This window comes from Cebus imitator, unplaced genomic scaffold (genome assembly GCF_001604975.1).
Source record: "Cebus imitator isolate Cc_AM_T3 unplaced genomic scaffold, Cebus_imitator-1.0 Scaffold302, whole genome shotgun sequence".
In the NCBI taxonomy this organism is placed as follows: Eukaryota; Metazoa; Chordata; class Mammalia; order Primates; family Cebidae; genus Cebus; species Cebus imitator.
The window spans coordinates 731,646-748,068 of NW_016107617.1; the positions used below are offsets into that span (position 1 = coordinate 731,646).

A 16,423-nucleotide genomic window follows, 5' to 3' on the forward strand; every position below is an offset into this window, starting at 1 on the left:
TCTTCCTATAGACATACTTTCAGGTAATCATGCAGTTTCCACTGAAACATTTCTAATTCTCATTGGAGACAAGAACATATAAATAAATAAGAATTAGATTGTTTTCTTACCTTTTGGAAAGCAGTCAAAAGCTATACTGTTGGTGGGATAGTGTACCAAGTAACAGACTTTTGTACACTCTTTCTTACTGGTGGTATACAGTCTACAGGAAAAGTAAATATATAGGTATGTATAAAATAAATGTGCAGACAATATTACTTATTATTATTTTCCTTTTGGGAAAAGGCTGCGATAGAGACCATACACATTATGCCCACTCTTTTGGTGGGTTCAATAGCCTTTGGTAGACCAGGTCACCTCAATTCAGGTACCTCTGAACATGGGAGTACTGGTGCCTCTTGAGTTAAGGGAGTTGGGTTTTACTTGATTGAGTTAGAACAGCTGTGGGAACCAGCCCAGACATAATTTATCTATCTGCTCAGAGCATTATTTTCTTCCTGTTGCCAGCCCTTTTTTCTCAGCCTAGTCCAGATATACTTTGCAGCCTGTGTGGTTAGTCCAAAAGGATGAAACAAGTAACATAATGTTGAGAATGTTAGGGATCCAAACAATGAAGAAGCAAAACAAAACAAGAACCATAACAAATTAACACAGCACAGAAGTGTGTTCTAGAATTTTCTAGGCACCATTATTTCTGTAGAGTTTTGGTGCCCACATCCATTTTCCAACAGTCTGCATTGTTGTTGTTGTTTTTTAATCACATACCTCCTTATATTGACAGTTTTATTTTATGTAATAAATTTATTTGGTTGATAACAGCACAAGTTGTTAGTTATGTATTTTCCTTATAGTAGATGCAAAAATGGTAGGGCAAGAAGAACACCAACAGAATACAATTCCATATTTTAAATACCTTATGTTATATTTTAGTTGCAAATTGTTATTCTTCTAACATGTGCTTCATCATACAACATGTCAATTGACTTCAACCAGTCTTTTATGTAGTATACGCCCAGTCTCTCTCCCAGAGTGAGTTCATCAGTCATACATCTCCACATTCAAGAAAAGGCTGTGTCCCTCGCTGTCCACCCACCTACCATCTCTAGTTGCTGCTGACCTGCCAGAGTAAACTCTCTGTATCTAGCTAAGGTCCTTGAAGTATTTCTATGCACTGCTTGCAGGGCATTAGCTTAGAAAATGGATGGTAGCTTAAGACAAAAGGTAGCTTAGGGCCAGGCTTCTCTTCACTGTGCACTGTGATCTGTTACCAAAGAAAGCATGAGAGCCAAAGACAATTTACAGAGCATCTTCTAGTTGATAGCAGTCCAGGTGAAGAAGGCTGCAGTTCTTATCCACCCATCCCAATAAAGCCATGCTGCCTCTTAGTTAATATTATCTATCCAACTTGAAAAGGATTGTTGTGGCCATCCATAAGCCATAGCCCAAGCACAACCATGGCATCTTGTTTATCTAGCATCTACAAATTGGCCATGAACATACATCTACCAAGTGAACTGTAGAAAGTGCAGGGAAACATGCCAAATTCAGGATGCAGGTGGGAGAAACAGTTTGGGGGGGCCCTTCTTCTTAGACAGGAATGTGAGAAAGCATCATCTTGGCCAGATAGAAAGCTATCCAAATGAGGCCAGGTTCTTTGAAACTTCTAGCCATGGAAGTCTTATTTGCATAAATAAAATTCTGTAAGTAGCTGAGCTACAGCCTTATGCCCTCTGAGTTTGCTATTTTTCAATCTAAGTGCAGGGACCAGAAAGCATTGGCCCAACTCTGGATATCTAATATGCCCGCAGCGTACAGATACATTAAAATTTTGAGATTTACTTTTTGTTTATTCCACATATAGTGGAGTTTTTCTTTCATACAATGGACTGTTAGCTAAGGAAGCAAACTAAAAGGATAAATACATTTCTTGAGGAAAAAAATATGGTAGTTTAAATGCCTGCCCATATTAAGTCAGCAAGCAAATTCATTTTTATGTAGACATGTAGTTGCAGTGTGGAGTTGGATGAGTAGAAGCATGCATGCACCAGATGGCAAACTGCAATGATGGAGCAGAGCTGTTAAAAATGAAAACACTGAAGATTGAAATACATTGAGACTAAGTGTTTAGAGCAACAATGAATAAGAGGACATTTCTGTTCCACTATTTACTTTGTAGCTCATAGTATAAACTCTACTTCCTCTCAGACACCCTCCCTCAGAAAATATTCTACAGAATTTGCCCATTAGACAAATTCCCTTTTTCAAGTGCATGGGCTGTTTTTGTTTGTTTTTAAGCAGTCAGCTTAAATTCAGCAAATAATGTAATTCATCTTGGTTACCAAAGTTTAGATATGGGAAATAATTTTAGCTATATTTGGTATTAGAATATTATGATGTTACCTAGTGTAGCATAGTCATGTCTGTTTTTATTAATTGAATTTTTCACTATTGTTCTTTTCCTATATACATGCATTTTTGCATTGCTGGGGACTGGTTTTCCAAATGTCATTGCTGTCTATGATGTTACTTTTTCCTTATTAGCGGCTCCTTTTGAGATCATTTTAAATGACTATATGTTGTATGTTTGTGTCATCTCAAATGCTTTATATCTTTGAGTTGACTTTGTCCTAGAACAGTATCATTGAGAAAACTTTGTAAGCTATATCCAATGTGGACTCAAATTGAGTGTCCTAGAATAAAATCCTTGTCAATTTCTAGAGCTACACTGTCCAACACAGTAGGCACAGCTACAAATGTGTATTTAAATGCACTATAAATAAAGCTTATGTAATTAAAAACTAAGTAAAATAACAAATGTATTTTTTCAGTTGATTAGTCATATTTCAAGTGTTCAACAGCCACATGTGCTAGTGCTTACTCTATTAGACAGCACACACGTAGAACATCACCATCACTGCAGAAAGTTCTATTGGACAGCTTTTGTGCAGATAAGGTCTTTGGATTCTTTTTTGGGACCTTTGAGAGCTGGGTCATCAGAAACCCCAATGTTTGGAGGTACATGAATCTCCTCCTATGATTCAGCAAGTATCTAGTTAAAGTTTTCATGGTGGTTTAGGGCGTGTCTACACAATAACAAAAGAGCTAAAGCAATTAGAAAATCTTTTCAATTGGTGGTGAGAAAAAGGCTCTATTTTATTTTATTTTATTTTATTTTTCTGAATTGTTTACCTTGGCTCTATGTAGACACTAGAACAACAATAACAACAAAAAACCCAATGAAACTTTTTCGGGGGCAGAGATACCAAATGAATTCCAAATGGAATCACTGGAATACAATTTTTGAATTAATCAGATGAGGCCTCTACCTGGGCAGCCTTCTTTGAGCTCAGGTTACTCTTGTCTTTGTAGACAACACAAGCAGTAATACATTTTACCATATGTTTAAAAAATCTCCCACCAAGCATCATCATATTCTGCGTATACAAACTATATTACTAAATAAGGAAACCAAAAGAGTAATTTCTGCATTCGAATTTTGACATGCCATTCATATTCTAAGAAACAGAGGAGCAAAGAGGAACAAGCGTGGGTTGAAAAGTCAGACCTGGGTTTTAGTCCAACGTCTGCTGTTAACTACATGTGTGGCTTTGGTAATGTCACTTAATCTTGTGAAGCCTAAGTTTCTTCAGTAAAATGAGAATAACAATTTCTATTCTACAGATGTACTGTGAGGAGTAAGTGAGATCTTCCACACAAAGCATTCTGCATAATGCCTATTTCAAAGAGTACCTTAGGTTAGCATTTAGCATTTTACCAAACAACATCATACCCCAAAAAGTCTCAACAAGGATTGCACCTCATAATTAAATAGCAACAGTTGTAATGTTTTTTGAAAGTTAATAATTCTGAAATAGCATAGTATTGAATTGTCTAAATTCTAAACCTCTAATTTGGTCTTTTTTTCCCCAGTACATATAGGCTTCCAATTATGTTTTCTGCTTATTGACTTTAAAAAATATCTAGTTAAATTTTGTGTGTGCTTGTGTACAAAAATAAAGCTGTTATTGGAATATTTGTAAGATAAGGGTTTCGTGAAATGCAAATTTGACAAGACAGCCTATAATAAAAAGCCACTAATTATAAATATACAGGTATATTTATTAATACAGGTTTAGGTATAATACATACACATATGTTCATGTAAATTCTTCTTTTGAGTAATTAGTTTTGTCTACCCCATGGTGTTTATTCTACATTTAATTGCACCTTTATATCTACCATATCTTAATAAATTACACCGAAATTTATTTCTAAGCAAATTTTTTTCCTTCTTTAGGAATAGAAGGACATTGACATTTAGTTGATATAGTATTTTCTAGAAATAATCTTTTATACACTTATGACATAATTCTTATCTTTTTGATACATAATTACATTGAGTTTTAGAAAAGTTCAGTGACTCTTAAAGCCACACAGCTGGTAAATAAAGTGGTTTAGATTTGAACCCAGGTATGTCTCAACCCAAAGCCTCTTCCTGCATCACACTGAATGCCACAGCAATTCACCATCCACTTGCCCTCCTCTCAATGGACCACTTTCTCTGGGGACACAACAGAGCCTATCATTCATTCTGTTCCTCCCTTCTCTAAGTACGTTCCTTTAGCCTTGTCCTAGGATCTCTTCTGTCAAAAAGTCAAAGTGGAGCCCATGATGTTGTTAATTAACTTTGTTACTTTGTCTACATATTTTCAAAGTATTTCACAACATTCGCTCAACTACTCATAAAGAGAGATGGGCCAAAATCATAGATCTTTGAGTAGTATTTGTCAGGATCAAACCCAGTTGGCTTCTTGGTTTTTAAAGATCTCTCTCTTATTTGCACAGCAACAAGGATTTCCTCAAGAGTATTTAAAATTGAGACTTCCTTCTGTTTGGCATTAAGCCTTTGACAACAAGATTAACTTATAACTGAAATATAATATGTCATGAATGACTTAATGAATAACCTGAAATCCCTTCTGCCTTAAAAACAAGAATTATCACAAATATTTCAATCTATATCATTCTACATGCAACTAGCCAAAATATTGCTGGAAAACAAATCTTAGAACTAGTATTTTAAATCAAAAATTTATTCTTATCACCATATTGTTAGTAAAGTTAGCAACTGGGAATCCTAAACATTTAACCTTTGAGCTTGTCTGGTCTTATGTTATTTACAAAGTGATAGCTATGCATCCATTTACCTGGGCACATCTGCAGGCATGACTAAAGGCTGCTAGGGTTTTGCAGATGTGCCAAATAATAGCATCTTAAATTCAATGTTTTTTCCTTTCTTCCCTAAGGTTTGTCTTGCACAGAATACAGCTCTCCTCCAGTGATGTGGTAGATGTTTCTCCCACAGGACGATGCCATTATCATGGTAGTTGTCTGGCCCTGTGTAACTGGATTAAAGTTTGACAAATTTTTCCAATGTTTTATATGTTTGTTTCTAGAAGACCAACTTAGTAAAAAAAAGTAGCTTTCTCAACATGCATGTGCTAGGGGAAAAAATATGCTTCCAAAATTCTTATTTGTTCCAATTTTATTTCTGTGGATACAGTTCATTAAGTATGGAAGTTTCCCTAACAGAAAGTTGTTTCCTTGGAGGAAGGGTGCAAGAACGAGCAATCTGATAGGTACATTTATATCAGTTGGAGGATTCAGTACCAGAGGACAAGCAGCAAGGGAAGGGGGAGGCTTCACACTTCTGAAGCAGAGCCTCCAAAAGCTTCTTTCCAACAAGGAACAAAAAGAAAAGGAATGAGTCAAACTCAAAAGAGCAAAAGTTAGCGTTCACCAAGGCAAACCACTCCATAAGATAAGAAGGGTCACAGTATTTCTCCAGAGAGGCAAACACACCCCACATCTTCTAGAGCTTCCTGATGCAGGATGGGAAGATGAAAGAAAAGGAGAGTTACTTACTGTTTGGGTCTACGTTTTCACAGAGCTCTGTCTTTGCCTCACCGTTGGGTCTGTCACTGGGTTTGTGTGACAGCCTCGATGACATGGTGGCTGCTGTGACTACCGCCTTGAAGCTTCGCTTCCGTTTCTGGACATTGAGTTCAGGGTGAAAAATGATGATGTACACTTTCGGCATATATAGCATCCCCAGCGCCACTGATGCACTTAGGTTCATGGAGATTGTAAGTGTGGTAGTTTGTATGTAGAGCTAGGAGACACAACACACAAGGCACTATTACAAATAAAATGACTGCAGAGGGAATCTGAACACTTAAAATGACGTCAAGAACGACTATGGCTAGGAGATAAAGCAATCTTCAGGGCATTTTGATGAAGACACAATGACTCTGCACAGTTATTAAAGCGTATATGCATATATTAATTGATTAAATGCCACTAGGTGAATCCATGCACATGCTTGCCGTGGAGAAGTCTATATTAAATTTCAGAGTAGACCTTTAATCATATTTGAAGGACTTTTAATCAGAGTGGCAGCTAAATATGAAGACCATAGAAATCTGTAATCTTGATTAAGGTGTAGTTAGCTTTTATCCTTCATACATATAAAAGAGGGTTCACACTCCATGATTTCTTCCTACATCGAGATTCTGGGGTCTTTTGAGAAGTCTTTATCTTATGTCTTTTTTGTATTGTTCTTTAGAAAAATATTCCTTTACCATACCTGCTGAGTAATGAGTTGAGTTTCTCCAAAAGCTCAGACTGTCTTACCTAATTCTGTCTTAGAAAACACAAATGACAAGTGAACAAATCTAGTAATCTAGTGATGTTGTCTTGTCCACTCTTTATATTGTCAAATTACTAATGGGTTGCAAAATTTTATTCTGGAGTTGGGTGATTTGTAGTTTGGATGGTGCCCCTATTTCTGTCCTTGTCTCCTTTGGTTTCCTCCAGAAATCAGTAGATCAACTAATTGCTTGCTGTCCAATGTGTCAGATCATTGCTTAGGCTGTAAATATGAAAAAGTGATGGTAGAAGGATGTAGGGAGGTGTATGATCCTTAAGAGTAAAGCTACAGACAACTTGCCTTGGCCTAGTTGTCTACAACATGCCCTACCATGATCCAGACCCCCCACCGCCCCCACTCCCAATGTGTTCAGGCACATTTGTGTTTTGCATGACTTTTAAAGGCTATTTAAATGGAACAACCAGCAACCATTGCCTTTCTGTCCATGGAAAGCCTAGTTCCTTGACAACATATTCAACTATGGTATTCCACAACTATGCCTTCTCTTTGATCTGATGATAAAAGCCCAATTCTTAAGGGAGTTCACAAGGGCCCTCATGGTTTGTGCTTGCCTGCTTTTTTAGACTAATTGTCCACCGTTTCCCACCTCCCTGACTCCCAGTCCCCTGCTTTGCCTTCCCAAGGCTCCATCCATTTGGGCTATCCTCTAGCTAGCAAATAAACTGTACTCATTCAATCACAGAACTTTGCTGCATGCCCCTTTGCTTTTTTTTTGTTTTCCTACATATGGAATGCTCTTCCTTTTCTTCTTAGCACCCATCCCAGGCTGCCTTCACTCACAGCCTCAAATCTAGGCCAGCTTCTTTACTGATGCACTCTCAAAGGACTTCTTGAGATCATTTGTCTCAGTTGTAATTATGAACTCAGAACCTTGATCATCTTTTTGTCCCTTGTTTCTGCTAGGCCTTAAGTGCCATGAAGGCAGGATCTGTCTCTCTGGGACACTATTATGTCTGCGAAGAAGGCCCTTGATAAACAAACAATGGATAGGCTCATGTGTTTGTCTAACTGACACCTTTTTCCTAGCTATACCTCAGTGGTTAAACAGCCTATCTTTAAATATCCAAAAACTTCCATCAGACCTATTGGCTGCCTGGATATTTCTGATCTTAATTGTTCAAACTGAGGCTCCAGTGAAATCAAAGATAACTTTGCCACCTTGTCTGGAAAGAACACAGTTTTCCAGCTAACATTAGTTTGAATATGTATGACTCCAAATAGTTAAAAGGAGCTGCCAGCTGCTGAGTATAACACATAACGAATGTAAAATAGAAAGAAAAAACATTGAATAAATGGTTCTTCACATTGTGAATTAGTTCATATTTTAAATTTCATATTTCCCTACTAGCATACCTTTAGACTTTTAATGTCATTCCACCCTGCCAGCCTACACTGTTCAAGAAAGGCTTAACATGGTCACAGGGCTTTATAGACATAGACAATTTTTTCACCACTATCAGTGTACTTACGGGAGCCTTGCAAACTATGGCTTAGTTCAAAAAGGAAAGAGATGTCCACAAAATTATGGGATCTTAGGTTTTGTTTGTGTTTCTCTGCTCATGAGTGAATTTTGCAGTTGATGAAATTATTCAGAGTTCTTATTTCATTATTTATATATAATTATAAATTATACAGACATATATGCTTATGTATGTTGGTATGTGTGTATACATATGTTTTCTTTTTTCAACTTTTAGATTTGGGGGAGCATGTGCAGGTTTATTACATGCGTATATTGTGTGATGTTGAAGTTTGGCCCAATATTTACTTTTTCAACCCTTACCCCCTCTTCCATCAGCCCCCATTGTCCATTGTCATCTTTATGTCCATGAGTACCCCATGTTTAGCTCATCCTTATAAGTAAGAACATGTGGTTTTTGATTTTCTGTTTGTGTTAACTGGCCTAGGAAAATGGCCTACTATAGCTCAACATGGTTTTGTTCTTTTTTATGGATACATAGTATTTCATGGTATATATGTGCCACATTTTCTTTATCTAATCCTCTGCTGATTCCATGTTGCTGCTGTTGTGAATAGTGCTGTGAGTGCACGCATCTTCTGATAGAATGACTTTTCTTTTGAATATATACCCAGTAACATACATACTTTTTCTTTAACAAAGACTACTAAGTAATTTAGAACTCTACAACTATGATGTTTATTTTATGAAGTGTTTAGTTTCATCATTTTTAAACTAGAGACCATCAAGACTTTGTTTTTTGTTTGGAAAATTTTGCAGTCTCTGGTGACACTTCAGAAATATGTTGAAAACCAAAATAAACTTCACTGATCACAGTTTTTCTACAGGCCCTCCACCCTTGAATCCTCTTTACACAGCACACTGGATAGGAATGTAGATTCTAGAGCTAGTCTACCTGAGTTCAATTCTCATTTACTAGTTTTGCGACCTTGGACAAATTACTTCTCCTCAGCTTCTACATCTGCAAAATGGACATAATAATAGTACCTACCTCAGAATGTTGTTTTGCTTGATGATTAAATATGTATTTGTAAAGTGTTTAGTATAGGATCTAGCACATAGTATTATTAATAAGTACCATGAAAGTATTTTTTAAAAAGTACAGTCACGCATCACTTAATGACAGAAATGTGTTCTGAGAAATGCATTATTAGGTAATTTGTTATCGTGCAACCATCATAGTATACTGACACAAATCTTGGTGGCATAGCTTACTAAAGTCAGGCTACAAACCTTCACAGCATGTTACAAGACTGAATCCTGTAGGCAGTTGTAACAATGGTATTTATGTATCTAAATATAGTTAAACATAGGCCAGGTGCGGAGGCTCATGCCTATAATCTCAACACTTTGGGAGCCTGAGGTGGGCAGATTATCTGAGGTCAGGAGTTCAAGACCAGCCTGGCCAACATGGTGAACCACCGCCCCCCACCCTGGTTGTGGTGGTAGGTGCCTGTAATCTCAGCTACTCAGGAGGCTGAGGCAGGAGAATCGCTTGAATCTTGGAGGCAGAGGTTGGAATGAGCTGAGATCACACCACCTCACTCCAGCCGGGGGAACAGAGTGAGATTCTGTCTCAAAACAAATAAAATGATTATACACACACACACACACACACACACACACACACACACACACACACAGAATAAGTACTGTACAAATATATTATAATCTAAGGGACCACCATTGTATGTGCAGTCCTTTGTTTATCAAAATGTCATTATGTGGCACGTGACTGTATGTAGGTATGAAGGCTGAGAAGGCTTCAGTCTACAGAGATCTTGGAGGTATTGGTCCACAGGGAGCTGCTGCTACTAAGCCTAGAAGAGAAGATTGGCCACTGACTCTTTGGCTTTTGGTGAGGTGGGAGGCTCACATTGAAGTTATGAGTTTTCATCCCAGCATCTTTTTAGTACATTCTTTCAGTAAATTATAGCATATCTATATTTATTCTTATGGTTGTTCTTATTTTACCTGATGCTTATTGTATAATGTACTACCCTGTTTAAGCTTAGGTATTTCACATCACTTTCTTTTATTTGTAACTTCTTTAGAAATGTAAGGAAGTTGGTGATCATTATCAGTTCCTTTTCTCAAAGTAGAGGTAAAGGGGTTCTTATGTACACTGTTTTACTGAGGCCAGCCTCTCCACCAGAGCTGTCCTCCAACTGAACCCAATCCAGTTTTGGATGTCCGAGGATCATTCCCAAAGGAAAAAGGAGGTTCCCCACCCTGGCCAATTATGGATGGCCCAGGCCTGTGGGAAGGACATAGACTGCCTTGGAATTTCTACATCTTGATAATTAAGCCCTAATTTTATCACCAACCTAAATGCATTTTCAGAACCTAGTTTCCACTCCTGGGTCACATACGGCTTGTCTAACTTAACCCACTATGCAGAATTTAGGTCAAATAACTAAAGAACATTAGGTAAGGAATTCAGAGCCAGCCAGCAGTGAGTTATGTACAATTTTCTAGAATAGTTTTCTTAAAAGTCTGATGTGCGGAACCCATAGCTATGACTATTCTGTTTTTCAGTTTTCTGAAGTGTAAAATGAAAATCATAATAGTTTGTATCCCATCTGGTCATTGTGAAAAAGTAACTGATTAATATACGAAAATTGTTTAGCAGAGTGCCTGAAAAATAAGTATTCATGAAACGTTATCTGCTAATATTTATGTTCTGCCAGGCTAGGTCTCTGGGGTTTAGATCTAAGGATAAGGTTTCCACTGTAACCACTTTTATATATTTCAAATTTTTATGTATAGGTTGTTGATTAAGTTATAGTGTTTATAAAATCCACTCCTATTCATGTCTAGCCAGATAGAAATGTACCAGCGTATAGACTACTGTAGTAAACAGGGATGTGGTGAATTCAATGCCAGGCAAAGCTCAGTTGAATCTGCTCCCTGGCCTTTTCTCATCTTGGCCTAAATAGTTCATTGTTGGATATAATATGAATGCATACGATGAGATGCCTTTATTGCTTTATAAGATGATATAACATTTAGTGCTAGCTGAGCTCCTTGTCTAATTTTCAATTGCTAAGATGTTAGATAGTGCTCACAGCCAACTCTGGAGTTTGCCAACTCTCCTGTGTAGGTTTCAGGATCAGTTTAATTAAAGAATATTTTGAGAGATTTCAAGGAAAGCTGTTAATGGTTGTAATAATGGTGGGTCTTAAACTTTGAAAACCAGAGTATTGTTAGTACTATTCAAGAAAACAAAAAGGAAGTCATGAAAAAAAATTTACAGGGCACAGAGATAGATATAAGACTAGAACTGTCAGGAAAAAAGCAATTTCACATTTTTGTGAAATCATCTTATTTCTACTGATGTCTTTAGTAATTATTATATTTTATAAAAATGAGCTAACAATAAATGAATACTAATGAATTGCCACTTCTATCTATATAAAAATTAATTTACTCAGAAAAGTGTTACGCGGCTATTTGGTGGTGTCAAAACGTTGGGTTAGGGGATGATTAATGCTTGACCGTGTTTGGTAAATCACTGTTAACTGTTGTTTTCAGGTAGGCTGTATATGAAATACCTTACTTTTCCACTACTTGTACATTCATTCATTTATGGGTTTTCCATTTTTTTAATTTTTTTAGTTTGGGTGAAGAACTCATGATGCACTATTTGCTTCCTAAATCGTTTCTTCATAGTGTACATTGTCTCTTGCTTTTCCTTCCTCTTGTAGTGCCCTCTGCTCACTGCTCGGCCCCTGATACTCTGCATATATGTGATGCTCAATCTACAGGCATCCTCTGCATAAACCATTCCCCATCTCCCGAGTCAGGACAATTTCTTTGTTTGTCCCTTTCTGTAGTTATGGCTCAGATAGTATTTAACCTGGGCTCCTTAGGAGAGGTCAGTCTGTGTGCTGTGAAGTTGCTTTGAAACTGCAAATTCATCCCAAAGAAATTGATCTATTAGGGAGCAATTTGAAAATACTAAAAAGTTCATGGTTATAAACATGTGATCTCCTCTGCAGGAAACACTAGGTGAACATGGTAAGCTGCTTCCTGCAGAAGTCAGCTATGTGGGAATACACAAAATGCACACCCACACCCATGCTTCAAACATCTGCCTGCTAGCCCCTTCCACAGTTTTATGGTCAACCTCATGAAGCAATCCTTCTAGCATCCACTTCCATAAACAAACTTTTGATCACTTTTTATCAGGTATAGTGATATATTTATTGCATTATTCATGGGTTTCTTAGCCATGAAATATATGTAAAATCATGTCACTATTTTGATTAGTTTCCATTTTTGTTGTTGTTGAGACCAAGTCTTGCTCTGTCACTCAGACTGGAGTGCAGTGCACAATCTCAGCTCACTGCAACCTTGGCCTCCCGGGTTCAAGCAGTTTTCCTGCCTCAGCCTTCTGAGTAGCTGGGATTACAGGTATGCGACCATGCCTGGCTAATATTTGCATGTCTCTACTAGAGACAGAGTTTCATCATGTTGGTCAGGCTGGTCTTGAAGTCCTGACCTCGTGATCCACCCACCTTTGACTCCCAAAGTGCTGCGATTACAGGCATGAGCCACCATGCCTGGCCCTGGTCTTTTTTCCTTTTTTTCTTAGTGTCACTGATGATGTTTCTCGGTGTTATGTCTCTAACCCAAGTTTCCTGTAAGTCCTATGTTTTTTATGGCAAACTTTTGCATGGCATGGTGATCTTTTAAGAACACCTATGTCATGCTACAGAAGAGATGACTAGAAAATAAACACAATGTCTGCTGCAGAGTGTGCACTATTAAATTCTGGTGAATCAGAAAGTTCTACACTTGAAGAAGGTTTTAGGTATGATCAGTATTCTTGGCATTTAGCACTGTTTCAAGAAAAGCTATTATTTTTAGACTGTTAGTAGCATTTTTTTCTTTTATTTGTGTGCTTCTGTTTCCTCATTACTAGATTGAAGATGATAGTAATATCTCTCATAACATTGTTGTTGGGATCAAATAATGGTCTCTTTGAATACACATAAAGGTTACTAGCATGTGACAACCACTCATCAATGATGTTAGTGTTATTGATTTATTTATTGGCTATAACATGCACTAACTTATTTTCTACACTGTTATTTTTTGTTCAATCTTAATATATTTTAAAATGATTTTCTTTCTATGAAATCCACTGAAAAACGGCCTGTTTTAGGGGGAAAATCTCACTTAGTTCGCTTCCATTTGTTTGAAAGTATATTCAAACTTCTGTTTTATCTGTCATTATTTTATGAGAAATGACCAATTTTGTATGTTCCCAGGTGACAGTTGAGAATTGGGACAAAAAGGCTTTAATGTAGTCTATCGATAGTATCGGATAAGTTTCACAATTCTCATGAAATCCCAATGACTGTGTAATAAAAACAAAAAATGTAGCCCATGTTGTCACAGTAAAGAGGAAGTGTACATTATTATCTGACAGATATTTGAAACATTCACATTATTACATTGAAATGAAAGTTCCTGGCAGTTAAGACCAGTGTTTTCTATCTTCACTACCTGTATCTGTTGCTTCCTAATTAGAGTGCTCACATATTTGAGAAATATGTCACATAGCTGAGAATGAGACAGAATGTTTGTAATTGGGATTCTTTCAGCCATCCTGAAGGTCAATACCCTGAGGGTTTTTGCTTAGGTATGAAATAAAACATGATGATGGAAGAATTCAGTATATAATGGGAAAAAAATACTGTTTTCCACCCCCCCATCCCCACCCCCACCAGGGCAGGGGCAGGAGTTTACATCCTTTAGAAGGATGATTCAAGGGAGGAAAAATATTTTTGCTGTTAGAACTGATTTCAGATTTTTGACTTGGATTATTAGTGGGTGACTTGGGCAAGTTACTTCAGGCTAGTGATAAAATTAAGATTCATTGCTAAGAAGTTTGTTACCAGGGTGTCTGGTATAAACTCCTACTCATTTAATATTGCCACAAAGTCTTCTTTACAGTTTTGAAAATTAAAAGAAATCATGTATAAAGTAACACAATCCCTGTTACGTGGTGGTGCCAGAAATCGCAAGTGTCATTACTAGAGTAGAAGGACTTATACTCTGCAGATAATTTTTATGCTATTCTACTTAGAGCTCCTACTTTGAATTGATGCCAGATAGATGATAGAGAAATAGACAGATAGAGAGATGATTGACAGATAGATATATAGAGAGAGATATACTCACACACCAAATAGCATGGGATAGTCATCTGGTCATAGAATTATAAATAATGGAGGGTTCTAGATGAGTGTTGGACAAGACCTAGTTTCACTGTGTTGTTTTCTCATTTAATATCTCCAGGCAGACATGATATTAAGGCTACACACAATTGCATTTTTTATTTGGATAGATGTAAGGCAAGTGCTCCAGGTGAATGCAAATCAGTTTCTGTAGCATGAGATAAGTGATTATGTTCATGCTTGAAATCACCTGCATCTCAGTGCCTTGCTTTCCTGACTGGAAGCCTGATGCAGTGTTTATTCCCAAATAGTGTAATTGGAAAGATGCTGTTATTCCAATTGACCACCTCCTTGGGAAAGTTTAGCATTCATCCCCACCTCATGCCCTCCTAATAAGCTGCAGGCCATCTTGATGGCCAAGTCTTCCAGGAAAGCCACTTCTGATTTTGCTGGGCATGTGCAAGCACAGCCTACACACTCAGTGGTACACAGAATTTCTCTTCCCCAGCAGCTCTCTGACTCCTCAATTTTAATTTCAAGATGTTTTCCCTCTACAATTGCAAAGTAGGAGTTTTACTCTTTTACACAGCCAATACTGCGTACTATTGGCCCTGCTGTGTTATCTAAAAGGTTATTTACCATTCCTCCTGGTTTGAGAGCAATAAAAATGTTAGATCTCTGCCTTGCAGTGATTTAATGTACAAAGGCACAACACTTTCCCTATAGTCAGCCTGGAGAGATGGCTCATGCCAGAATCCATGGGCTCCCTTTAATCCTCTGCCATACTCATCAAAATAGAACCTAAAAGCCTTTTTGTAGGAAGCTATGTCAGACTCTGTCTTATAATGTGAAAATGCTGTCTTGTACCTCACTGGGGAATACATTGGGTAATATAACATGAAGTTCTGTATTACTTTACAAGTCAACCAGTAATTTAAAAAGAAATTACGTCTGAATTTAATCAGCTTCTAAAGATGTGAAATATTCCATTTGTATAAGTATAGTGCTGTCAAATCTTGCCAAATTTTAAAGTAGTCTTTATAGTTCTAATGAACATAAAAGGAGAAGAATCAAACGGAAAACACTGATGTCAAACAAATAGTTAAAAAGCAAATGTCCTAAGCATTTCTTGGGCCTTTTCAACTTGTAAAGGGTTCATTAAAACTAGATCCAACAGTGCCATTGACAAGAAGACAATGTCCGATTCTCACAGAAACAAAGTATGCTCTTATCTCAGTTTTCAAAGCCATTGATAATGGCTTTCTGATGAGCTTTGACAGGCTTTGATGATCATATTCAACCCAGCCTTCTCTTTCCTCCTCTTAGTCCTGGCTGTTACGTTTGTTGATCGCGGTTCTCTGTTGCTTTCGGACTGTATCTTTCCTGTCTTGCCACCATCTACGATAGCCCCCTTCCTGCTCTTCAGCTTCCTCTTTTCACCTTGCTGTAGTTCGCACTTTTTCCTGTGTATGTCTTCACTTTCCTGCCTTTCCATGACCACCACTGTGGCAACATGGTTGTGGGTAGAGGCAGGCTCCCCTGTTCTCCACCCTGAGCTTCTGGCACATTGAAGCACCCCTAGTTAATGTGCAGTTCATGACTTTGATCTTGCCTTCCCAAGACCTATTTTTCTTTCCTCTTTTACCGAGGTGTTAGATCAGGGATCAAAAAAGTCCTATTTCCTAACCACTTACTCATTAGGGCCTGCAGTCAGGCTTCTATCCCCTGACCTCCTCTGAGTTTGTCTTCCACAAATTCTTAGACTCCTTGCAGGAATCTGAGAGGCAGGATTCTTCTAGGTCTCATTCTTTTCTTCTTTATAACTGTCCTGCTGCAATAGCTCAAATTTCCACCACACTCCAGATGAAGATAAAATTCCTTAACATGGCCCAAAGACTCAGTGGGATCCCCCTTCTGACTTCCCTCACCTTCTCTAAATCCCTAAAATAAGCAATGCTCTATCCATCCTGAAGCCCTTTGCACATGCTGTTCCTTCCACCTTAGATGCTGTTCCCACCCATCTTT

General features: G+C 37.6%; 1 protein-coding gene across 3 annotated transcripts in view; it reads right to left on the minus strand.

The window, feature by feature from the left end:
- The window catches only part of GRM7 (glutamate metabotropic receptor 7), an 879,080-nt gene that overhangs the window by 53,697 nt on the left and 808,960 nt on the right, over positions 1 to 16,423 (minus strand). For 2 of the 3 annotated variants that reach the window (XR_005196076.1, XM_017502854.2), the window contains exons 9-10: positions 5,926 to 6,172; positions 111 to 202 (exon numbers count right to left, since the gene is read on the minus strand). Coding sequence is in view for 2 of the 3 variants with exons in the window: in XM_017502854.2 (XP_017358343.1) it covers positions 132 to 202; positions 5,926 to 6,172 (318 nt within the window). In the remaining variant the exon portion in view is untranslated. The remainder of the gene's footprint in view (positions 1 to 110; positions 203 to 5,925; positions 6,173 to 16,423) is intronic. The other variant, XM_017502857.2, reaches the window with a different exon arrangement.